The sequence below is a fragment of the Scyliorhinus torazame genome, chromosome 13, assembly GCF_047496885.1.
Source record: "Scyliorhinus torazame isolate Kashiwa2021f chromosome 13, sScyTor2.1, whole genome shotgun sequence".
NCBI lineage: Eukaryota > Metazoa > Chordata > Chondrichthyes > Carcharhiniformes > Scyliorhinidae > Scyliorhinus > Scyliorhinus torazame.
Window position 1 is genome coordinate 226,021,234 of NC_092719.1, and position 26,647 is coordinate 226,047,880.

General features: G+C 47.3%; 1 protein-coding gene across 3 annotated transcripts in view; it reads left to right on the forward strand.

The window, feature by feature from the left end:
• Window positions 1–26,647, forward strand: part of LOC140388646 (sodium- and chloride-dependent creatine transporter 1-like) — a 270,017-nt gene that overhangs the window by 171,207 nt on the left and 72,163 nt on the right. For all 3 annotated transcript variants that reach the window (XM_072473114.1, XM_072473113.1, XM_072473116.1), the window contains exons 3-5: window positions 5,012–5,143; window positions 15,494–15,758; window positions 23,466–23,598. In XM_072473114.1, coding sequence (XP_072329215.1) covers window positions 5,012–5,143; window positions 15,494–15,758; window positions 23,466–23,598 — 530 coding nt within the window. The remainder of the gene's footprint in view (window positions 1–5,011; window positions 5,144–15,493; window positions 15,759–23,465; window positions 23,599–26,647) is intronic.

Sequence of the window (26,647 nt, forward strand, 5' to 3'; positions counted from 1 at the left end):
ATTAGCACAAAATAACCACAACAAACTAATTGGGGCCCACAATGATAGAAGGGCAATAAAATCAGGTGCTGCTGGGGAGAGATGCTGCATTACCACAGGTGACCAATGGGGGGTCCCATTGTTGACAACCTGCAGACTGTCACCGGCCTACCAGAGGTCAATAAATCAAATCCATGTACTCGTCACGGAACGGGTCATAAGCATCACATTTCTGGCAGGCGGGGCTCAGCGACGTGACGCTTTTGGAAAACCCAGATTGGTGACAGTGGCCATTCTGCACCGAGACGTGACACAGTGTAATCCGCAGGCGAGTTCCAATTCATACCCAGCACGTCAACACAATTAACAGACAACTCCGCTAAAACTAAAAGAGCAGAGAGGCTCCAGGAAGGTTCAAACAAAGCTTGTAAAACGTCAAAGGGCTCAAACAGTGATTAAGGAAATGCTCTTTCCTCTGTTTAACTAGAGGTCAAAGCTGGGCAGCATGGTAGCACAACTCCAGGGTCCCAGGTTCGATTCCCGGCTTGGGTCACTGTCTGTGCGGAGTCTGCACGTTCTCCCCGTGTCTGCGTGGGTTTCCTCCGGGTGCTCCGGTTTCCTCCCACAAATCCCGGAAGACGTGCTGTTGGGTGAATTGGATATTCTGAATTCTCCCTCTGTGTACCCGAATAGGCGCCGGAGTGTGGCGACTAGGGGAGTTTCACAGTAACTTCATTGCAGTGTTAATGTAAGCCTACTTGTGAAAATAATAAAGGTTATTATTAAATGAAACGATTGCTGATAGGGAGAGACCAATAAAAGACTGGCAGAAAGTTCTTTTCACAAAGCTATTTGAACATGGATTGCTTTCCCACATGCGGCGTCTGGTACTCTGATTATTCAGCTCTTCACCAAGTAACAGGTAATGGAAACCGGTAACATCTTTCAAAGGACATTTGGATTAATATTTGAAAGGGAGGAAGACACAGAGCTCTAATTTATTAGAACAGCCTTGAGGTTCCCTTCCCAAGTCACTCACAGAGAAACAAACATAGAAAATCGAAGCAGGAGGAGGCCATTCGGCCCTTCGAGTCTGTTCCAACTTTGATTATGATAATGGCCGATCATCAAGTTCAATACCCTGATCCCGCCTTCCCCCATATCCCTCGATCCCTTTCGCCCCAAGAGCTGTATCGAATTCCTTCTTGAAATTACAAAACGTTTTCGCCTCAACTACTTTCTGTGGTAGCGAATTCGACAGATTCCCGCTCTCTGGGTGAAGAAATTTCTCCTCACCTCAGTCCTAAAAGGTTTACCCCTTATCCTCAAACTATTACCCTAGTTCTGGACTCCCTCATCATCAGGAACATTCTTTCTGAATCTACCCTGTCCAATCCTGTTAGAATTTTGTAAGTTTCTATCCTTTCTGACTTTCCTAAACTCCAATGAATATAATCCTAACCGACTTAGTCTCTCATTTGACAGTCCCGTCATCCCAGGAATCAGTCTGGTAAACCTTCGCTGCTCTCCCTCCATAGCAAGAACATCCTTCCTCAGATAGGGACACCAAAACTACCCACAATGCTCCAGGTGAGGCCTCACCAATGCCCTGTACAATTGTAGTAAAACATCTCTATTCCTATACTCAAATCCTCTCGGTATGAAGGCCAACATACCATTTTCCTTCTTGACTGCCTGCTGTACCTGCTCGCTTACTTTCAGCGACTGATACACGAGGACACCAAGGTCTCGCTGAGTATCCGCCTCTCGCAATTTACACCCATTCAAATAATAATCTGCCTTCCTATTTTTGCTACCGAAGTGGATAACCTCACATATATCCACATTATCCAATATCTGCCATGCATATGCCCACTCACTCAGCCTGTCCGAATCCCACTGAAGCATCTCTGCATCCTCCTCACAGCTCACCCTCCCACCCAACTTTATATCATCTGCAAATTTGGAAATATATCGCCACTCCTTTACTGTCGCTGGGCCAAAATCCCAGAACTCCCTCCCTAACAGCACAGTGGGTGCACCTACACCACATAGACTGCAGAGGTTCAAGAGGGCAGCTCACCACCACCTTCTCAAGGGGCAATTAGTGATGGGCGATAAATACTGGCCTGGCCAGCGACACCCAAATCCCGTAAAAAAAAGCATTGAATTTTTTCAAGTGCCTCTTGTTTGAAGCCAAGTGGTAAATGCCCTCACCTCCTGAACCTTTATGAGCAGAACGAGAGCAGCTATTTATTAAAAAAATCTGTCAATGACTCCAGATAGCTAATTGACCTGTTTAATTGGGTTATGCTTTGAGTATGAATGCAAAAAAGCTTAGGCAGTTTTCACTGGAAATTAAGCCATTATACCACAAAATCTAGTATCTTACCATTGACTGATTCAATTATTCCCAGAATTAAAGAAATGCGTCTATTTGAATGTGAAAACACGATGATCTGTTGACCATGTGTGAGAAGGTTTAACCCAATGGGATACAGCGACTGCTGAGCTCAGCTTCGTTGTCGAATGGGGATTCCTCCTCACGGTGCCCTCTGCCCGATTAAACACAAGCAGCGTCTGGAATCTCTCACATGTTGATGTGGTTGCTGGGGCTTCATTCAATTGGGTTTTATTCAATTCAGTAGAAGCCTCCACCGACCACCTTCGTCCCTTTGCTCGAGTACTCACTGGCACAGATTCAAGTTATTAAACAGTTAAATTACACCGAGGGAGAAGGACGGGAGCAGCAGCAGAATTCCTCTCGATATCATTTCTGACAGGCTTTTAGAAATTCTAACTTTCTTTCCCTCCAACAAACTAGCTCGAGCATAACCGTCCTCCCAAAGTCAACCTTAGTTAGGCCACACTTGGAGTATAGTGTTCAATTCTGGTCGCCACACTACCAGAAGGATGTGGAGGCTTTAGAGAGGGTGCAGAAGAGATTTACCAGAATGTTGCCTGGTATGGAGGGCATTAGCTATGAGGAGCGATTGAATAAACTCGGTTTGTTCTCACTGGAACGACGGAGGTTGAGGGGCGACCTGATAGAGGTCTACAAAATTATGAGGGGCATAGACAGAGTGGATAGTCAGAGGCTTTTTCCCCGGGGTAGAGGGGTCAATTACTAGGGGGCATAGGTTTACGGTGAGCGGGGCAAGGTTTAGAGTAGATGTACGAGGCAAGTTTTTTACACAGAGGGTAGTGGGTGCCTGGAACTCGTTACCGGAGGAGATGGTGGAAGCAGGGACGATAGTGACATTTAAGGGGCATCTTGACAAATACATGAATAGGATGGGAATAGAGGGATACGGACCCAGGAAGTGTAGAAGATTGTAGTTTAGTCGGGCAGCATGGTCGGCACGGGCTTGGAGGGCCGAAGGGCCTGTTCCCGGGCTGTACATTTCTTTGTTCTTTGTTCTTTGACCCCCCCTCAGCCAGTGCGAGCAGGTATCCCAGAACCAGTGGCCCAGGATTGGGAGGCAACAGAAAGTGACAACTCTAATTGACCCTCCAACACCTTAATTCGCAGAGAGTGAGGAGAGAGGCCATTCAGTCAAGTTTTCTGATCAGCTCCTTGAAGGAATTCTAAATTAAGGGAAATTCCAGAATACACTGAATCGATATATTCCAACAAGAAATAGAAATTCAAAGGGGAGAGCCCACCGTTCATGGATAACTAAAAAGGTTAAAGGGCAGCACAGTAGCACAGTGGTTAGCACTGTGGCTTCACAGCGCCAGGGTCCCAGGTTCGATACCCCGCTGGGTCACTGTCTGTGCGAAGTCTGCACGTTCTCCCCGTGTCCGCGTGGATTTCCTCTGGGTGCTCCGGTTTCCTCCCACAGTCCAAAGACGTGCAGGTTAGGTGGATTGGCCATGATAAATTGCCCTTAGTGTCCAAAATGGTTAGGAGGGGTTATTGGGTTACGGGGGTAGGGTGGAAGTGAGGGCTTAAAGTGATCGGTGCAGACTCGATGGGCTGAATGGCCTCCTGCACTGTATGTTCTATGTCACACTTAAGAAGCATTTGATTGCACAGGGATGGGTGGTAGACCATGAAACCGAACAGAATATAAAAACAGCAAAGAATAATTAAAATATTAATAAGGAGGGAGGAATTAGAGTAATAAGAGAAAGCTAGCTAGAAACATAATGGCAGATGAGGCGCGATCAACTGCACAAAGACTTGAGTTGGGTACAACTGAGGCTTTATTGCTCTAAGATGTGTGGCCTCCCACAGCAGCTGGCGAAATGGCTGCAGCATGGAGGACACACATATTTATACTCCGCCTACTGGGCGGAGCCAGCAGGCAGGGACTACCAACGTACCTGTAGTGCAGATCCTACCATCAGCACCTAATACAGGTGCAACGGTGGTTTACCACAGCAGATAATAAGTTTCTTATTTTATAAAGAAAAGAGGTAACAAAGTGGTCCTCTCGGAAAATGCTAGAAGCTATTATCAAAGGTATTACAGCAGGGCACCTTAGTAATCGGGCAGAGTCAACACACTTTTGTGAAAGGATAATCATATTTCGGTAATTTATTGGAGTTCTTTGAGAAGTAACGTGTGCTGTGGATAAAGGGGGACCAGTGAGTGTACTATGCTTAGATTTCCAGAGGGCTTCAGTAAAATGCCTTTTTCTCTTTTAATTTTTTCTTTCTTTGTTGGATTGTATCTATTCTGTATATTCTCAAATTTCCCCTGAAATGTCTCGCACTGCACCGCCATTGACATATTCCTTAATCCAGATTGTTAGTTCACTTCCGCCAGCTCTGCTTCCATGTCCTCACAATGACCCTTATTTAAGTTTAAAACACTAGTCTCAGACCCACCTTTCTCTCTCTGAAACTGAATGTAAGGTCCAATGATACCTCGGGCATCTTTGCAATGAGGTCATTAGTTAACCCGATTTTGTTAAACGATACCAGGTCAGTCATATGAAATAAAATGATCTCAGATCTGTGCAACCTGCAAATCTACAACTTGAAGAATAATTCATTGTTTTATCCGGTCCTTATATCTTCACAGGAGTCTTCCTCATCCCTTACTTGCTGATTGTTCTGGTGGGAGGAATCCCTGTGTTTTTCTTAGAGATTGCACTGGGGCAGTTCATGAAACAGGGAGGTATTGGTGCCTGGAACATCGCACCTCTCTTCAAAGGTGAGAAACCAATTGGATAAAAATGTATGTTTTATTTCATGTTTTATGTACGTTTCATGTATGTTTTATTTCATGCAGGTTTTTATTGGTATGCATGAGAGAGAGAGAGAGTCAGACAGAAAGGGAGAGTTTGGGAGATTGAGATATACACGAGATAGGCTGGATTCCTCCGCCTCGCCCTCCGCAAGATCGGTATGGGCGAGACTCGGACAATGGAAAAGTCCACTGACCTCGGGTGGGAATCTCCGGGTGCTGGGCCGATCGCGAGGTACCCGATTCACTCCGTACGGCACAATCTGGGCGAGATCCAGATCTGTATATTTAAATACCCGGGAGCTGCTTTCACCCGGCACCCGGAGTCAACGCCGGTGCCTGCCAGACCTCGACAGCGCACCGTTTAGCACTAATTTCCACAATCGTGGTCAAGGACAGGGCAGGGTTCTACCCTGGCACTCCTCATGGTGCCCTGGTAGTTCAACCCAGGCAGCCTGGCAGTGCCAGTGCGTGAGGCTGGCAGTGCCAAGGTGCCCGGGTGCTACGTTGGCAATGCCACTGGGCAAGCCTGGGCAGGGGGGGGGTCTTGGCTATAATGGTTTGATGGTAGGGGAACCATCAAACCCCAATCTATACTAATCCCATTTACCAGCACTTGCTCCAAAGCCTGTTCTGCTTTGACGATTTAAGTGCTCGTCCAGATACTTAAATGTTGTTCCTGCCTCCGTCACCCTCTCCGGCAGCTCGTCCCACATTCCCATCACCCTCTCCGGCAGCACGTCCCACATTCCCACCACCCTCTCAGACAGAGTGTTCCACATTCCCATCACCCTCTCCGGCAGCACGTCCCACATTCCCACCACCCTCTCAGACAGAGTGTTCCATATTCCCACCACCCTCTCAGACAGCACGTTCCATATTCCCACCACCCTCTCAGACAGTGTTCCATATTCCCACCACCCTCTCAGACAGCACGTTCCATATTCCCACCACCCTCTCAGACAGAGTGTCCCATATTCCCACCACCCTCTCAGACAGCACGTTCCATATTCCCACCACCCTCTCAGACAGCACGTTCCATATTCCCACCACCCTCTCAGACAGCACGTTCCATATTCCCACCACCCTCTCAGACAGCACGTTCCATATTCCCACCCTCTCAGACAGCACGTTCCATATTCCCACCACCCTCTCAGACAGAGTGTTCCATATTCCCACCACCCTCTCAGACAGAGTGTTCCATATTCCCACCACCCTCTCAGGGAGCACGTTCCATATTCCCACCACCCTCTCAGACAGAGTGTTCCATATTCCCACCACCCTCTCAGACAGAGTGTCCCATATTCCCACCACCCTCTCAGACAGAGTGTTCCATATTCCCACCACCCTCTCAGACAGCACGTTCCATATTCCCACCACCCTCTCAGACAGCACGTTCCATATTCGCACCACCCTCTCAGACAGTGTTCCATATTCCCACCACCCTCTCAGACAGTGTTCCATATTCCCACCACCCTCTCAGACAGCACGTTTCATATTCCCACCACCCTCTCAGACAGTGTTCCATATTCCCACCACCCTCTCAGACAGAGTGTTCCATATTCCCACCACCCTCTCATGGAGCACGTTCCATATTCCCACCACCCTCTCAGACAGAGTGTTCCATATTCCCACCACCCTCTCAGACAGCACGTTCCATATTCCCACCACCCTCTCAGACAGAGTGTTCCATATTCCCACCACCCTCTCAGACAGCACGTTCCATATTCCCACCACCCTCTCAGACAGCACGTTCCATATTCCCACCACCCTCTCAGACAGCACGTTCCATATTCCCACCACCCTCTCAGACAGCACGTTCCATATTCCCACCACCCTCTCAGACAGAGTGTTCCATATTCCCACCACCCTCTCAGACAGCACGTTCCATATTCCCACCACCCCCTCAGACAGCACGTTCCATATTCCCACCACCCCCTCCGGCAGCACGTTCCATATTCCCACCACCCCCTCAGACAGAGTGTTCCATATTCCCACCACCCCCTCCGGCAGCACGTTCCATATTCCCACCACCCTCTCAGACAGCACGTTCCATATTCCCACCACCCTCTCAGACAGAGTGTTCCATATTCCCACCACCCCCTCAGGGAGCACGTTCCATATTCCCACCACCCTCTCAGACAGAGTGTTCCATATTCCCACCACCCTCTCAGACAGAGTGTCCCATATTCCCACCACCCTCTCAGACAGAGTGTTCCATATTCCCACCACCCTCTCAGACAGTGTTCCATATTCCCACCACCCTCTCAGACAGAGTGTCCCATATTCCCACCACCCTCTCAGACAGCACGTTCCATATTCCCACCACCCTCTCAGACAGAGTGTTCCATATTCCCACCACCCTCCCAGTGTTCCATATTCCCATCACCCTCTCAGACAGCACGTTCCATATTCCCACCACCCTCTCAGACAGCACGTTCCATATTCCCACCACCCTCTCAGACAGAGTGTTCCATATTCCCACCACCCTCTCAGACAGCACGTTCCATATTCGCACCACCCTCTCAGACAGTGTTCCATATTCCCACCACCCTCTCAGACAGTGTTCCATATTCCCACCACCCTCTCAGACAGCACGTTTCATATTCCCACCACCCTCTCAGACAGTGTTCCATATTCCCACCACCCTCTCAGACAGAGTGTTCCATATTCCCACCACCCTCTCAGGGAGCACGTTCCATATTCCCACCACCCACTCAGACAGAGTGTTCCATATTCCCACCACCCTCTCAGACAGCACGTTCCATATTCCCACCACCCTCTCAGACAGCACGTTCCATATTCCCACCACCCTCTCAGACAGCACGTTCCATATTCCCACCACCCTCTCAGACAGCACGTTCCATATTCCCACCACCCTCTCAGACAGCATGTTGCATATTCCCACCACACTCTCAGACAGAGTGTTCCATATTCCCACCACCCTCTCAGACAGCACGTTCCATATTCCCACCACCCTCTCAGACAGAGTGTTCCATATTCCCTCCACCCTCTCAGACAGAGTGTTCCATATTCCCACCACCCTCTCAGACAGAGTGTTCCATATTCCCACCACCCTCCCAGGGAGCACGTTCCATATTCCCACCACCCTCTCAGACAGAGTGTTCCATATTCCCACCACCCTCTCAGACAGAGTGTTCCATATTCCCACCACCCTCTCAGACAGAGTGTCCCATATTCCCACCAGCCTCTCAGACAGAGTGTTCCATATTCCCACCACCCTCTCAGACAGTGTTCCATATTCCCACCACCCTCTCAGACAGAGTGTTCCATATTCCCACCACCCTCTCAGACAGCACGTTCCATATTCCCACCACCCTCTCAGACAGAGTGTTCCATATTCCCACCAGCCTCTCAGACAGCACGTTCCATATTCCCACCACCCTCTCAGACAGAGTGTTCCATATTCCCACCACCCTCTCAGACAGCACGTTCCATATTCCCACCACCCTCTCAGACAGCACGTTCCATATTCCCACCACCCTCTCAGACAGAGTGTTCCATATTCCCACCACCCTCTCAGACAGCACGTTCCATATTCCCACCACCCTCTCAGACAGAGTGTTCCATATTCCCACCACCCTCTCAGACACAGTGTTCCATATTCCCACCACCCTCTCAGACAGAGTGTTCCATATTCCCACCACTCTCTCAGACAGCACGTTCCATATTCCCACCACCCTCTCAGACAGAGTGTTCCATATTCCCACCACCCTCTCAGACAGCACGTTCCATATTCCCACCACCCTCTCAGACAGCACGTTCCATATTCGCACCACCCTCTCAGACAGCACGTTCCATATTCCCACCACACTCTCCGGCAGCACGTTCCATATTCCCACCACCCTCTCAGACAGAGTGTTCCATATTCCCACCACCCTCTCAGACAGAGTGTTCCATATTCCCACCACCCCCTCAGACAGAGTGTTCCATATTCCCACCACCCCCTCCGGCAGCACGTTCCATATTCCCACCACCCTCTCAGACAGCACGTTCCATATTCCCACCACCCTCTCAGACAGCACGTTCCATATTCCCACCACACTCTGACAGCACGTTCCATATTCCCACCACCCTCTCAGACAGCACGTTCCATATTCCCACCACCCTCTCAGACAGCACGTTCCATATTTCCACCACTCTCTGGGTGAAAGCATGTTTCCTCAGGTACCCTCTAAACCACTTACCCCTCACCTTAAACCTGTGCCCTCTGGTCTTAGACACCTCTGACACAGGGAACAGATTCTTACCATCTACCCTATCTGTGTCTATCATAATTTTGCATACCTCAACAGATCGCCCCCTCAGCCATCTCTGCTCTAAGGAAAACAACCTCAGCCCCTCTTGATAGCTGAAACACTCCAGCCCTGGCAACGTCCTGGTGAATCCCCTCTGCCCCCTCGCCAGTACAATCATCTCCTTCCGATTGTGGGCCGACCAGAACTGGACACAACATTCCACCTGTGTCCCAACCAATGTTTTATAAAGTTGTACCAAGACATCCCTGCTCCTATACTCTGTGCCCTCGCTGATGAAGCATTGTGTGTGCCTTCTTCACCACCCTCTCTACCTCTGCTGCCACCTTCAGGGATCCATGGACTTGTGCATCAAGGTCCCTTTGTTCCTCAGCATTCTCTAAGGACCTACCATTCACTGTGTATATCCGTTCTTTATCAGACCTCCTAAAATACATGTGTGTTAGGATGTTACAGCGTGTATGTTGTGTGTTAGGATGTTACAGCGTGTATGTTAGGATGTTACAGCGTGTATGTTGTGTGTTAGGATGTTACAGTGTGTATGCTGTGTGTTAGGATGTTACGGTTTATATGTTGTATGTTAGGATGTTACAGTGTGTATGTTGTGTGTTAGGATGTTACAGTTTGTATGTTGTATGTTAGGATGTTACGGTTTATATGTTGTATGTTCGGATGTTACAGTTTGTATGTTGTGTGTTAGGATGTTACGGTTTATATGTTGTATGTTAGGATGTTGCAGTTTGTATGTTGTGTGTTAGGATGTTACAGTGTGTATGTTCTGTGTTAGGATGTTACAGTTTGTATGTTTGTTAGGATGTTACAGTGTGTATGTTGTGTGTTAGGGTGTTACAGTGTGTATGTTGTGTGTTAGGATGTTACAGTGTGTATGTTCTGTGTTAGGATGTTACAGTTTGTATGTTGTTTGTTAGGATGTTACAGTGTGTATGCTGTGTGTTAGGATGTTACGGTTTATATGTTGTATGTTAGGATGTTACAGTGTGTATGTTGTGTGTTAGGATGTTACAGTGTGTATGTTCTGTGTTAGGATGTTACGGTTTGAATGTTGTTTGTTAGGATGTTACAGTGTGTATGCTGTGTGTTAGGATGTTACGGTTTATATGTTGTATGTTAGGATGTTACAGTGTGTATGTTGTGTGTTAGGATGTTACAGTGTGTATGTTGTGTGTTAGGATGTTACAGTGTGTATGTTCTGTGTTAGGATGTTACAGTGTGTATGTTGTGTGTTAGGATGTTACAGTGTGTATGTTGTGTATTAGGATGTTACGGTTTTATGTTGTTTGTTAGGATGTTACGGTTTGTATGTTGCATGTTAGGATGTTACAGTATGTATGTTGTGTGTTAGGATGTTACAGTTTGTATGTTGTTTGTTAGGATGTTACAGTGTGTATGTTGTGTGTTAGGATGTTACAGTTTGTATGTTGTTTTTTAGGATGTTACGGTTTACATATTGTAGGTTAGGATGTTACAGTGTGTATGTTGTGTGTTAGGATGTTACAGTGTGTATGTTGTGTGTTAGGATGTTACAGTTTGTATGTTGTGCGTTAGTATGTTACAGTTTGTATGTTGTGTGTTAGGGTGTTACGGGTTTGTATGTTGTATGTTAGGATGTTACAGTGTGTATGTTGTGTGTTAGGATGTTACAGTTTGTATGTTGGGATGTTACAGTATGTATGTTGGGTGTCAGGATGTTACAGTGTGTTTGTTGTATGTTAGGATGTTACAGTTTATTTGTTGGGTGTTGGGATGTTACGGTTTGTATGTTGTATGTTAGGATGTTACAGTTTGTATGTTGTGTGTTAGGATGTTACAGTGTGTTTGTTGTATGTTAGGATGTTACGGTTTGTATGTTGTGTGTTAGGATGTTACCGTGTGTATGTCGTTTGTTAGGATGTTACAGTGTGTATGTCGTTTGTTAGGATGTTACAGTGTGTATGTTGTGTGTTAGGATGTTACGGTTTAAATGTTGTATGTTAGGATGTTACAGTGTGTATGTTGTATGTTAGGATGTTACAGTGTATATGTTGTGTGTTAGGATGTTACAGTTTGTATGTTCTGTGTTAGGATGTTACAGTTTGTATGTTGTGTGTTGGGATGTTACAGTTTGTATGTTGTATGTTAGGATGTTACAGTTTGTATGTTGTGTGTTAGGATGTTACAGTGTGTTTGTTGTATGTTAGGATGTTACAGTGTGTATGTTGTGTGTTAGGATGTTACAGTTTGTATGTTGTATGTTGGGATGTTACAGTTTGTATGTTGGGTGTCAGGATGTTACAGTGTGTTTGTTGTATGTTAGGATGTTACAGTTTATTTGTTGGGTGTTAGGATGTTACAGTTTGTATGTTTTTTTAAAAGATGTTACGGTTTATTTTTTGTCTGTTAGGATGTTACAGCGTGTATGTTGTATGTTAGGATGTTACGGTTTGTATGTTGTATGTTAGGATGTTACAGTGTGTATGGTGTGTGTTAGGATGTTACAGTTTGTATGTTCTGTGTTAGGATGTTACAGTTTGTATGTTGTGTGTTGGGATGTTACGGTTTGTATGTTGTATGTTAGGATGTTACAGTTTGTATGTTGTGTGTTCGGATGTTACAGTGTGTTTGTTGTATGTTAGGATGTTACAGTGTGTATGTTGTGTGTTAGGATGTTACAGTTTGTATGTTGTATGTTGGGATGTTACAGTTTGTATGTTGGGTGTCAGGATGTTACAGTGTGTTTGTTGTATGTTAGGATGTTACAGTTTATTTGTTGGGTGTTAGGATGTTACGGTTTAAATGTTGTATGTTTGGATGTTACAGTGCGTATGTTGTGTGTTAGGATGTTACAGTTTGTATGTTGTTTTTTAGGATGTTACGGTTTACATATTGCATGTTAGGATGTTACAGTGTGTATGTTGTGTGTTAGGATGTTACAGTGTGTATGTTGTGTGTTAGGATGTTACAGTTTGTATGTTGTGCGTTAGTATGTTACAGTTTGTATGTTGTGTGTTAGGATGTTACTGGTTTGTATGTTGTATGTTAGAATGTTACAGTGTCTATGTTGTGTGTTAGGATGTTACAGTTTGTATGTTGTATGTTGGGATGTTACAGTATGTATGTTGGGTGTCAGGATGTTACAGTGTGTTTGTTGTATGTTAGGATGTTACAGTTTATTTGTTGGGTGTTAGGATGTTATGGTTTGTATGTTAGGATGTTACAGTGTATATGTTGTGTGTTAGGATGTTACCGTGTGTGTGTCGTTTGTTAGGATGTTACAGTGTGTATGTCGTTTGTTAGGATGTTACAGTGTGTATGTTGTGTGTTAGGATGTTACGGTTTAAATGTTGTATGTTAGGATGTTACAGTGTGTATGTTGTGTGTTAGGATGTTACAGTTTGTATGTTGTGTTTTAGGATGTTACAGTTTGTATGTTGTATGTTAGGATGTTACAGTGTGTATGTTGTGTGTTAGGATGTTACAGTTTGTATGTTCTGTGTTAGGATGTTACAGTTTGTATGTTGTGTGTTGGGATGTTACGGTTTGTATGTTGTATGTTAGGATGTTACAGTTTGTATGTTGTGTGTTAGGATGTTACAGTGTGTTTGTTGTATGTTAGGATGTTACAGTGTGTATGTTGTGTGTTAGGATGTTACAGTGTGTATGTTGTGTGTTAGGATGTTATGGTTTGTATGTTGTATGTTAGGATGTTACAGTGTATATGTTGTGTGTTAGGATGTTACTGTTTGTATGTTCTGTGTTAGGATGTTACAGTTTGTATGTTGTGTGTTGGGATGTTACAGTGTGTATGTTGTGTGTTAAGATGTTACAGTTTGTATGTTGTGTGTTAGGATGTTACAGTTTGTATGTTGTGTGTTAAGATGTTACAGTTTGTATGTTGTGTGTTAGGATGTTACAGTTTGTATGTTGTATGTTAGGATGTTACAGTTTATATGTTGTGCGTTAGGATGTTACAGTTTGTATGTTGTGTGTTAGGATGTTACAGTTTGTATGTTAGGATGTTACAGTTTGTATGTTGTATGTTAGGATGTTACAGTGTGTATGTTGTATGTTAGGATGTTACAGTTTGTATGTTTTGTGTTTGGGTGTTACAGTTTGTATGTTGTGTATTAGGATGTTACAGTTTGTATGTTGTATGTTAGGCTGTTACAGTTTGTATGTTGTATGTTAGGATGTTACAGTGTGTATGTTGTGTGTTAGGATGTTGCAGTTTGTATGTTGTGTGTTAGGATGTTACAGTTTGTATGTTGTGTGTTAGGATGTTACAATTAGTATGTTGTGTGTTAGGATGTTACAGTTTGTATGGTGTGTGTACGGCTGTTACAGTGAGTATGTTGTGTGTTAGGATGTTACAGTTTGTATGTTGTATGTTGGGATGTAACGGTTTTTATGTTGTGTGTTCAGATGTTACAGTGTGTATGTTGTGTGTTAGGATGTTACAGTTTCTATATTAGGATGTTACAGTTTGTATGTTGTGTGTTAGGATGTTACAGTTTGTATGTTGTGTGTTAGGATGTTACAGTTTGTATGTTGTGTGTTAGGATGTTACAGTTTGTATGTTGTGTGTTAGGATGTTACAATTAGTATGTTGTGTGTTAGGATGTTACGGTTTGTATATTTTGTGTTTGGATGTTATAATTAGTATGTTGTGTGTTAGGATGTTACAATTAGTATGTTGTGTGTTAATATGTTACGGTTTGGATGCTGTGTGATAGGCTATTTTCCTTCGCATTGTATGAAAGTGACAGAGACGAACAATTAGAGCCAAACCTTTCTGGAAAATGTATATTTCAGGGGCGTCATTCTCCGCCGGCGGGAGTCTCCGTTTTGCCGGCGCCCGGGGGTTTCCCGACGGCGTGGGGCTGCCCCACAATGGGAAACCCCATTGACCGGCCGGTGTTACGGAGACTCCCGCCGGCCGGTCGGCGCAGAAATGGGGCGAGGCGGGTAGGAGAATTTCGCCCCAGATGTTCTTCCATAAACTCCAGTTGATGATTTGATCAATTATTTATTTTTAATCTGAGGCTGGGAGACTTTTGTTGACAAAACGTTATTGAGGACATGGGGGAAAAAATCCTCTATGGCGTTAAGTGTTTGACCAACCAGGTTCTTAGTGAATGGCAGAACAGACTCGAGAGGCCGAATGGTCTTCTCCTAACCTAATGACTTGGTGCTTAAATGTCTCGATGTGTTCCTATGTGGCAGGGACTCAATCTGTATCCACAGTGGGGTTGAGAAAACTGAATCAGAATCATAGCAACCTCCCTGCATTGCCGTTCTTTGATTGGTTGTATAAATCTAGATTAGGAACGACACTTAACATATTGCCATTGAAATGTCTCCTGGACGTTTGGTTGTCCTGGAGTCGGTGTTTGCGGTTGGCTGTGTGCTCCCACAGAGTGACACCCTCACACCGCAGTCAGAATCCTGGGTGAGGGTCCACTGGATCCCAAACACTTGGCAATGGGTTAATCTGTCCACCTGCGGCCTCAGAAAAAGGCCAAGACGGGAAAGGATGAATACAATCGCAGCAAGAAGAACAGAGTCAAACCAATTTCAAAAGCTTTTGGGGCATTTTGTACAATCAGGAAAGTTGAACAAATTGAAAGTCTGTTTAATTATCAGTGTTCCTGCGACAGAGAAGGAGCCGCTTGGCCCATTCTGCCTGAGGTGTTGCTGCCTCTGCTACAACAGAGAGCCACTGTGCCCTTGCTCTCATTCCGAGTTAATCCCATCATCCCAACCTTCTTCCCCTCCCTGGGTCCTGGATCACATCCGCACTTAATCTTCTTCAGGGCCACAAGATTGTGGACGACCTCCCTCTCCCTCAGCTCAGTCTGCAATCTGCAGGATTTGGAACGTTTTGGATGGTTTAATCATTCCTCAGTGGATCCCTGAGCGAAGCTGTCCTGGACATGGGGGGGTCCTTCGTTGGGAAACCCACAAAGAATCAACCGCATCAACCAATCGCCAGCTGAGAGAGCTATTTGAAAAGATTCTTCACCTGTGTCTTCACCTTTTGCAGGTTTGGGCTTCGCTTCAATGGTGATCGTGTTTTTCTGCAACACGTATTATATCATGGTGCTTGCATGGGGCTTATACTATCTCATCCATTCCTTCACCAATAACCTTCCTTGGGCGACATGTGGAAACTCATGGAACACTCCAGAATGCACCGAAGTCTTCCTGCACGGTCAGTGCCACAACGGGACCATCATTAACTCCACCTCCGCCAACATCAGCTGCAACGAGCTGGCGGATAAACGCTCCCCCATCATTGAATTTTGGGAGTAAGTCTGAAACCTCCATGTTGAAATTATAGTGAACTTTCACATGGTCTGTCAAAAACATAATTTTGATTATTGAAACAAAACCATCAATACAAAAAATGTAATACCTGATCAACACAAACCCACTTTCACAGATAACCCTCCCAGGACAGGTACAGCACGGGGTTAGATACAGAGTAAAGCTCCCTCTATTCTGTCCCCATCAAACACTCCCAGGACAGGTACAGCACGGGGTTAGATACAAAGTAAAGCTCCCTCTACACTGTCCTCATCAAACACTCCCAGGACAGGTACAGCACGGGGTTAGATACAGAGTAAAGCTCCCTCTACACTGTCCCCATCAAACACTCCCAGGGCAGGTACAGCACGTGGTTAGATACAGAGTAAAGCTCCCTCTACACTGTCCCCATCAAACACTCCCAGGACAGGTACAGCACGGGGTTAGATACAGAGTAAAGCTCCCTCTACACTGTCCCCATCAAACACTCCCAGGACAGGTACAGCACGGGGTTAGATACAGAGTAAAGCTCCCTCTACACTATCCCCATCAAACACTCCCAGGACAGGTACAGCACGTGGTTAGATACAGAGTAAAGCTCCCTCTACACTGTCCCCATCAAACACTCCCAAGGCAGGTGCAGCACGGGGTTAGATACAGAGTAAAGCTCCCTCTACACTGTCCCCATCAAACACTCCCAGGACAGGTACAGCACGGGGTTAGATACAGAGTAAAGCTCCCTCTATTCTGTCCCCATCAAACACTCCCAGGACAGGTACAGCACGGGGTTAGATACAAAGTAAAGCTCCCTCTACACTGTCCTCATCAAACACTCCCAGGACAGGTACAGCACGGGGTTAGATACAGAGTAAAGCTCCCTCTACACTGTCCCCATCAAACACTCCCAGGGCAGGTACAGCACGTGGTTAGATACAGAGTAAAGCTCCCTCTACACTGTCCCCATCAAACACTCCCAGGACAGGTACAGCACGGGGTTAGATACAGAGTAAAGCTCCCTCTACACTGTCCCCATCAAACACTCCCAGGACAGGTACAGCACGGGGTTAGATACAGAGTAAAGCTCCCTCTACACTATCCCCATCAAACACTCCCAGGACAGGTACAGCACGGGGTTAGATACAGAGTAAAGCTCCCTCTACACTGTCCCCATCAAACACTCCCAGGACAGGTCCAGCATGGGGTTAGATACAGAGTAAAGCTCCCTCTACACTGTCCCCATCAAACACTCCCAGGACAGGTACAGCACGGGGTTAGATACAGAGTAAAGCTCCCTCTACACTGTCCCCATCAAACACTCCCAGGACAGGTCCAGCATGGGGTTAGATACAGAGTAAAGCTCCCTCTACACTGTCCCCATCAAACACTCCCAAGGCAGGTGCAGCACGGGGTTAGATACAGAGTAAAGCTCCCTCTACACTGTCCCCATCAAACACTCCCAGGACAGGTACAGCACAGGGTTAGATACAAAGTAAAGCTCCCTCTACTCTGTCCACATCAAACACTCACAGGACAGGTACAGCACGGGGTTAGATACAGAGTAAAGCTCTCTATACACTGTCCCCATCAAACACTCCCAGGACAGGTACAGCACGGGGTTAGATACAGAGTAAAGCTCCCTTTACACTGTCCCCATCAAACACTCCCAGGACAGGTCCAGCATGGGGTTAGATACAGAGTAAAGCTCCCTCTACAGTGTCCCCATCAAACACTCCCAGGACAGGTACAGCACGGGGTTAGATACAGAGTAAAGCTCCCTCTACACTGTCCCCATCAAACACACCCAGGACAGGTACAGCACGGGGTTAGATACAGAGTAAAGCTCCCTCTACACTGTCCCCATCAAACACACCCAGGACAGGTACAGCACGGGGTTAGATACAGAGTAAAGCTCCCTCTACACTGTCCCCATCAAACACACCCAGGACAGGTACAGCACGGGGTTAGATACCGAGTAAAGCTCCCTCTACACTGTCCCCATCAAACACTCCCAGGGCAGGTACAGCACGGGGTTAGATACAGAGTAAAGCTCCCTCTGCACTGTCCCCATCAAACACTCCCAGGACAGGAACAGCACGGGGTTAGATACAGAGTAAAGCTCCCTATACACTGTCCCCATCAAACACTCCCAGGGCAGGTACAGCACGGGGTTAGATACAGAGTAAATTGTATTGTAGGCCTCGTCAAAAAGAAAAAGGCTGGGAACAGACGAAGCCTGTGTGGAATATACGGAAAGTAGGAAGGAACTTAAGCAAGGAGTCAGGAGGGCTAGAAGGGGTCACGAAAAGTCATTGGCAAATAGTGTTAAGGAAAATCCCAAGGCTCTTTACACGTACATAAAAAGCAAGAGGGTAGCCAGGGAAATGGTTGGCCCACTGAAGGATAGTAAGAAGTCTTACAACACCAGGTTAAAGTCCAACAGGTTTGTTTTGATGTCACTAGCTTTCGGAGCACTGCTCCTTCCTCAGGTGAATGAAGAGGTCTGTTCCAGAAACATATATATTGACAAATTCAAAGATGCCAGACAATGCTTGGAAGCGAGCATTAGCAGGTGATTAAATCTTTACAGATCCAGAGATGGGGTATCCCCAGGTTAAAGAGGTGTGAATTACATCTAGCCAGGACAGTTGGTAGGATTTCGCAGGCCAGATGGTGGGGGATGAATGTAATGCGACATGAATCCCAGGTCCCGGTTGAGGCCGCACTCATGTGTGCGGAACTTGGCTATAAGTTTCTGCTCGGCGATTCTGCGTTGTCGCGGGTCCTGAAGGCCGCCTTGGAGAACGCTTACCCGGAGATCAGAGGCTGAATGCCCTTGACTGCTGAAGTGTTCCCCGACTGGAAGGGAACATTCCTGCCTGGTGATTGTTGCGCGATGTCCGTTCATTCGTTGTCGCAGCGTCTGCATGGTCTCGCCAATGTACCACGCTTCGGGACATCCTTTCCTGCAGCGTATGAGGTAGACAACGTTGGCCGAGTTGCACGAGTATGTACCGCGTACCTGGTGGGTGGTGTTCTCACGTGTAATAGTGGTATCCATGTCGATGATCTGGCACGTCTTGCAGAGATTGCCATGACAGGGTTGTGTGGTGTCGTGGTCACTGTTCTGAAGACTGGGTAGTTTGCTGCAAACAATGGTTTGTTTGAGGTTGCGCGGTTGTTTGAAGGCAAGAAGTGGGGGTGTGGGGATGACCTTGGCAAGATGTTCATGGGACACAACCGACAGAATACCCTTCGTCGTCCAGTACTTCCCCGGAGCGGAGAAACTACGTCATCTTCTTCACAGCCTTCAACACGTCATTGATGACGATGAACATCTTGCCAAGGTCATCCCCACACCCCCACTACTTCATTCACCTGAGGAAGGAGCAGCGCTCCGAAAGCTAGTGACATCGAAACAAACCTGTTGTACTTTAACCTGGTGTTGTAAGACTTCTTACTATGCTCACCCCAGTCCAACGCCGGCATCTCCACATCACTGAAGGATAGGCAAGGGAATCTATGTGTGGAGCCAGAGGAAATGGGCGAGGTACTAAATGAATACTTTGCATCAGTATTCACCAAAGAGAAGGAATTGGTAGATGTTGAGTCTGGAGAAGGGGGTGTAGATAGCCTGGGTCACATTGAGATCCAAAAAGACGAGGTGTTGGGCGTCTTACAAAATATTAAGGTAGATAAGTCCCCAGGGCCTGATGGGATCTACCCCAGAATACTGAAGGAGGCTGGAGAGGAAATTGCTGAGGCCTTGACAGAAATCTTTGGATCCTCACTGTCTTCAGGTGACGTGCGGGAGGACTGGAGAATAGCCAATGTTGTTCCTCTGTTTAAGAAGGGTAGCAAGGATAATCCAGGGAACTACAGGCCGGTGAGCCTTACTTCAGTGGTAGTGAAATTGCTGGAGAGAATTCTTCGAGACAGGATCTACTCCCATTTGGAAGCAAATGGACGTATTAGTGAGAGGCAGCACGGTTTTGTGACGGGGAGGTCGTGTCTCACTAACTTGATCGAGTTTTTCGAGGAGGTCACTAAGATGATTGATGCAGGTAGGGCAGTGGATGTTGTCTATATGGACTTCAGTAAGGCCTTTGACAAGGTCCCTCATGGTGGACTAGTACAAAAGGTGAAGTCACACGGGATCAGGGGTGAGCTGGCAAGGTGGATGCAGAACTGGCTAGGTCATAGAAGGCAGAGAGTAGCAATGGAAGGATGCTTTTCTAATTGGAGGGCTGTGACCAGTGGTGTTCCACAGAGATCAGTGCTGGGACCTTTGCTGTTTGTAGTATATATAAATGATTTGTAGGAAAATGTAACTGGTCCGAGTAGTAAGTTTGCAGACGACACAAAGGTTGCTGGAATTGCGGATAGCGATGAGGACTGTCAGAGGATACAGCAGGATTTAGATTGTTTTGAGACTTGGGCGGAGAGATGGCAGATGGAGTTTAATCCGGACAAATGTGAGGTAATGCATTTTGGAAGGTCTAATGCAGGTAGCGAATATACAGTGAATGGTAGAACCCTCAAGAGTATTGAAAGTCATAGAGATCTAGGAGTACAGATCCACAGGTCACTGAAAGGGGCAACACAGGTGGAGAAGGTAGTCAAGAAGGCATACGGCATGCTTGCCCTCATTGGCCGGGGCATTGAGTATAAGAATTGGCAAGTCATGTTGCAGCTGTATAGAACCTTAGTTAGGCCACACTTGGAGTATAGTGTTCAATTCTGGTCGCCACACTACCAGAAGGATGTGGAGGCTTTAGAGAGGGTGCAGAAGAGATTTACCAGAATGGTGCCTGGTATGGAGGGCATTAGCTATGAGGAGCAGTTGAATAAACTCGGTTTGTTCTCACTGGAACGAAGGAGGTTGAGGGGCGACCTGATAGAGGTCTACAAAATTATGAGGGGCATAGACAGAGTGGATAGTCAGAGGCTTTCCCCCGGGGTAGAGGGGTCAATTACTAGGGGGCATAGGTTTAAGGTGAGAGGGGCAAGGTTTAGAGTAGATGTACGAGGCATGTTTTTTACACAGAGGGTAGTGGGTGCCTGGAACTCGCTACTGGAGGAGGTGGTGGAAGCAGGGACGATAGTGACATTTAAGGGGCATCTTGACAAATATATGAATAGGATGGGAATAGAGGGATACGGACCCAGGAAGTGTAGAAGATTGTAGTTTAGTCGGGCAGCATGGTCGGCACGGGCTTGGAGGGCCGAAGGGCCTGTTCCTGTGCTGTACATTTCTTTGTTCTTTGTTCTTTGTAAAGCTCCCTCTACACTGGCCCCATCAAACACTCCCAGCACAGGTACAGCACGGGATCAGATACAGAGTAAAGCTCCCTCTACACTGTCCCCATCAAACACTCCCAGGGCAGGTACAGCACGGGATTAGATACAGAGTAAAGCTCTCTCTACACTGTCCCCTTCAAACACTCCCAGGACAGGTACAGCACGGGGTTAGATACAGACTAAAGCTCTCTCTACACTGTTCCCATCAAACATTCCCAGGACAGGTACAGCACGGGGTTAGATATAGAGTAAAGCTCCCTCTACACTGTCCCCATCAAACACTCCCAGGACAGGTACAGCACGGGATCAGACACAGAGTAAAGCTCCCTCTACACTGTCCCCATCAAACACTCCCAGGACAGGTACAGCACGGGGTTAGATACAGAGTAAAGCTCCCTTTACACTGTCCCCATCAAACACTCCCAGGACAGGTACAGCACGGGGTTAGATACAGAGTAAAGCTCCCTCTACACTGTCCCCATCAAACACTCCCAGGACAGGTCCAGCATGGGGTTAGATACAGAGTAAAGCTCCCTCTACACTGTCCCCATCAAACACTCCCAAGGCAGGTGCAGCACGGGGTTAGATACAGAGTAAAGCTCCCTCTACACTGTCCCCATCAAACACTCCCAGGACAGGTACAGCGCGGAGTTGGATACAGAGTAAATGTGACTGGAACATTAGACTTTATAATAATCTTTATTAATGGCACAAGTAGGATTACATTAACACTGCAATTACGTTATTGTGAATAGTCATTTTACCTCAAGAAGGGTAAGATACAAAGAGATAAGAATATTCTACAACAGTGTAAAACTCCCCACACCCTTTAATACCCCACCCAGTCTAATCCCACTCTCCCCCTCACTCCCCGCACCCTTTAATTCCCACCCAGTCTAATCCCACTCACCCCTCACTCCCCACACCCTTTAATATCCCACCCAGTCTAATCCCACTCTCTCCTCACTCCCCACACCCTTTAATATCCCACCCAGTCTAATCCCACTCTCTCCTCACTCCCCACACCCTTTAATATCCCACCCAGTCTAATCCCACTCTCCTCTCACTCCCCACACCCTTTAATATCCCACCCAGTCTAATCCCACTCTCCCCCTCGCTCCCCGCACCCTTTAATATCCCACCCAGTCTAATCCCACTCTCCTCTCACTCCCCACACCCTTTAATATCCCACCCAGTCTAATCCCACTCTCTCCTCACTCCCCACACCCTTTAATATCCCACCCAGTCTAATCCCACTCTCCCCTCACTCCCCGCACCCTTTAATATCCCACCCAGTCTAATCCCCCTCACTCCCCGCACCCTTTAATATCCCACCCAGTCTAATCCCACTGCCCCCTCACTCCCCGCACCCTTTAATATCCCACCCAGTCTAATCCCACTCTCCCCCTCACTCCCCGCACCCTTTAATATCCCACCCAGTCTAACCGCACTCCCCCCTCACTCCCCACACCCTTTAATATCCCACCCAGTGCAATCCCTCTCTCCCCCTCACTTCCCACACCCTTTAATATCCTACCCAGTCTCATCCCACTCTCCCCTCACTCCCCGCACCCTTTAATACCCCACCCAGTCTAATCCTCCCTCGCCTCACTCCCCACACCCTTTAAAATCCCACCCAGTCTAATCCCACTCCCCCCTCCCCACACCCTTTAATATCCCACCCAGTGCAATCCCTCTCTCCCCCTCACTTCCCACACCCTTTAATATCCTACCCAGTCTCATCCCACTCTCCCCCTCACTCCCCGCACCCTTTAATATCCCATCCAGTCTAATCCTACTCCCCCCTCACTCCCCACACCCTTTAATATCCCACCCAGTGCAATCCCTCTCTCCCCCTCACTTCCCACACCCTTTAATATCCTACCCAGTCTCATCCCACTCTCCCCTCACTCCCCGCACCCTTTAATACCCCACCCAGTCTAATCCTCCCTCGCCTCACTCCCCACACCCTTTAAAATCCCACCCAGTCTAATCCCACTCCCCCCTCCCCACACCCTTTAATATCCCACCCAGTGCAATCCCTCTCTCCCCCTCACTTCCCACACCCTTTAATATCCTACCCAGTCTCATCCCACTCTCCCCTCACTCCCCGCACCCTTTAATACCCCACCCAGTCTAATCCTCCCTCGCCTCACTCCCCACACCCTTTAAAATCCCACCCAGTCTAATCCCACTCCCCCCTCCCCACACCCTTTAATATCCCACCCAGTGCAATCCCTCTCTCCCCCTCACTTCCCACACCCTTTAATATCCTACCCAGTCTAATCACACTCTCCTCTCTTCCCATACCCTTTAATATCCCACCCAGTCTAATCCCACTCTCCCCTCACTCTCCTCACACTTTGACATAATTTCCTGATGTTTATTTAATGTCTTATTATCCCTTCCAGGAGGAAAGTGCTGCGAATCTCAGTTGGAATTGATCACCTCGGAGCGATCAACTGGCAGATGCTCCTGTGTGTCCTCGCAACATGGATTATTGTCTATTTCTGTATCTGGAAAGGTGTGAAGTCAACAGGGAAGGTACGAACTATCTCAGCTCTACTGTAGTTGCACTGACTGGTGCCCTTTGTGGCAACTCCCCTTACCTTCATTTCCAACTCGTTCTGCAGCTCCCGAGGAACTGCAACTAGGACCCCCATAACTGCTGCAGGCTCCTTCCTGATTGGCAACCCAACACCTCGGAGCTCCTTGTCAGGGTCCAGGATCGCTCACCTCTAAATTTAAATATTGCTCTCATCTCCTCCAGTAACCCTCAATGCTGTCCCTCCAAGTCTGCAGTAATAAACAAAGCCTCAGCCAGGATCCCATCACAATAAATCATGCTCCTGTTGGTGGTGGATAACTCATGCAGCAGATTGCATGTTGCACTGATTCTGGCGAAGGGAGCATTGTTATCAGGACCTGTGAGGTAACCAATTGGAGATCCACGCAAGTCAGCTGTGACATGGTGACACAGGGGAGGCACGGTGGCACAGTGGTTAGCACTGCTGCCTCAACGCTCCAGGGACCCGGGTCAATTCTGGCTTTGGGTCACTGTCTGTGTGGAGTTTGCACTGTCAGTGTCGGCTCAATGGGCTGAATGACCTCCTCCTGCACTGTGGGGATTCCATGGCAGAATCTATCTTGGTCACGCTCTCTCAAAATCTTCAACATTTAATGACATCATAGACTCATAAAATGGTTAGTGTACAGAGAGAGAGACTCAATCCATAGTCTCACTGCTGACTCCCTCTGCAAGAACAACCAAGCAATTGCCACTCCCCTGCACATCTCCCCTTAACCTTCAATTTCCATCACTTCAGATAATACTCACATTCACCTGTCAAAACCACCATTGAGTCTGTCTCCACCGCACTCACAGACAGTACATTCCAGATCCTAACCACTCGCTGCATGAATCTGCCTCCACCACACTCACAGACAGTACATTCCAGATTCTAACCACTCGCTGTGTGAATCTGCCTCCACCACACTCTCAGACAGTACATTCCAGATCCTAACCACTCGCTGTGTAAATCTGTCTCCACCACACTCACAGACAGAACATTCCAGATCCTAACCACTCGCTGTGTGACTCTGTCTCCACCACACTCACAGACAGTACATTCCAGATCCTAACCACTCGCTGTGTGAATCTGTCTGCACCACACTCACAGACAGTACATTCCAGATCCTAACCACTCGCTGTGTGAATCTGTCTCCACCACACTCTCAGACAGTGCATTCCAGATCCTAACCTCTCGCTGTGTGAATCTGCCTCCACCACACTCTCAGACAGTACATTCCAGATCCTAACCACTCGCTGTGTGAATCTGTCTCCACCACACTCACAGACAGTACATTCCAGATCCTAACCACTCGCTGTGTGAATCTGCCTCCACCACACTCACAGACAGTGCTCATTCCAGATCCTAACCACTCGCTGTGTGAATCTGCCTCCACCACACTCTCAGACAGTACATTCCAGATCCTAACCACTCGCTGTGTAAATCTGCCTCCACCACACTCTCAGACAGTACATTCCAGATCCTAACCACTCGCTGTGTGAATCTGCCTCCACCACACTCTCAGACAGTACATTCCAGATCCTAACCACTCGCTGTGTAAATCTGCCTCCACCACACTCTCAGACAGTACATTCCAGATCCTAACCACTCGCTGTGTAAATCTGCCTCCACCGCACTCACAGACAGTACATTCCAGATCCTAACCACTCGCTGTGTGAATCTGTCTCCACCACACTCACAGACAGTACATTCCAGATCCTAACCACTCGCTGTGTGAATCTGGCTCCACCACACTCACAGACAGTGCATTCCAGATCCTAACCACTCGCTGTGTGAATCTGCCTCCACCACACTCTCAGACAGTACATTCCAGATCCTAACCACTCGCTGTGTGAATCTGCCTCCACCACACTCTCAGACAGAACATTCCGGATCCTAACCACTCGCTGTGTAAATCTGCCTCCACCACACTCTCAGACAGTACATTCCAGATCCTAACCACTCGCTGTGTGAATCTGCCTCCACCACACTCACAGACAGTACATTCCACATCCTAACCACTCGCTGTGTGAATCTGCCTCCACCACACTCGCAGACAGTGCATTCCAGATCCTAACCACTCGCTGTGTGAATCTGCCTCCACCACACTCTCAGACAGAACATTCCGGATCCTAACCACTCGCTGTGTAAATCTGCCTCCACCACACTCTCAGACAGTACATTCCAGATCCTAACCACTCGCTGTGTGAATCTGCCTCCACCACACTCTCAGACAGAACATTCCGGATCCTAACCACTCGCTGTGTAAATCTGCCTCCACCACACTCTCAGACAGTACATTCCAGATCCTAACCACTCGCTGTGTGAATCTGCCTCCACCACACTCTCAGACAGTACATTCCAGATCCTAACCACTCGCTGTGTGAATCTGCCTCCACCACACTCACAGACAGTACATTCCAGATCCTAACCACTCACTGTGTGACCCTGTCTCCACCACACTCACAGACAGTACATTCCACATCCTAACCACTCGCTGTGTGAATCTGTCTCCACCACACTCACAGACAGTACATTCCAGATCCTAACCACTCGCTGTGTGAATCTGTCTCCACCACACTCACAGACAGTACATTCCAGATCCTAACCACTCGCTGTGTGAATCATAAGAACTAGGAGCAGGGCTGGGCCATCTCTCCTCTTGAGCCTGTTCCGCCATCCGCTAAGATCATGGTTGATCTTTTTGTGGACTCAGCTCCACTTACCCCCGCCCACCCACCATAATCTTTTAATCTTTTATTGTTCAAAAATCTATCTATCTTTGCCTTAAAAACATTTAATGAAGGAGCCTCAACTGCTTCACTGGGAATTCCACCGATTTACAACCCTTTGGGTGAAGAAGATCCTCCTCAACTCAGTCCTAAATCTGCTCGCACTTATTTTGAGGCTCTGCCCCCGAGTTCTAGTGCCACCCACCAGTGGAAACTACCTCCCGGCTTCCATCTTATCTATTCCCTTCATAATTTTATATGTTTGTATAAGATCCCTCCACATCCTTCTAA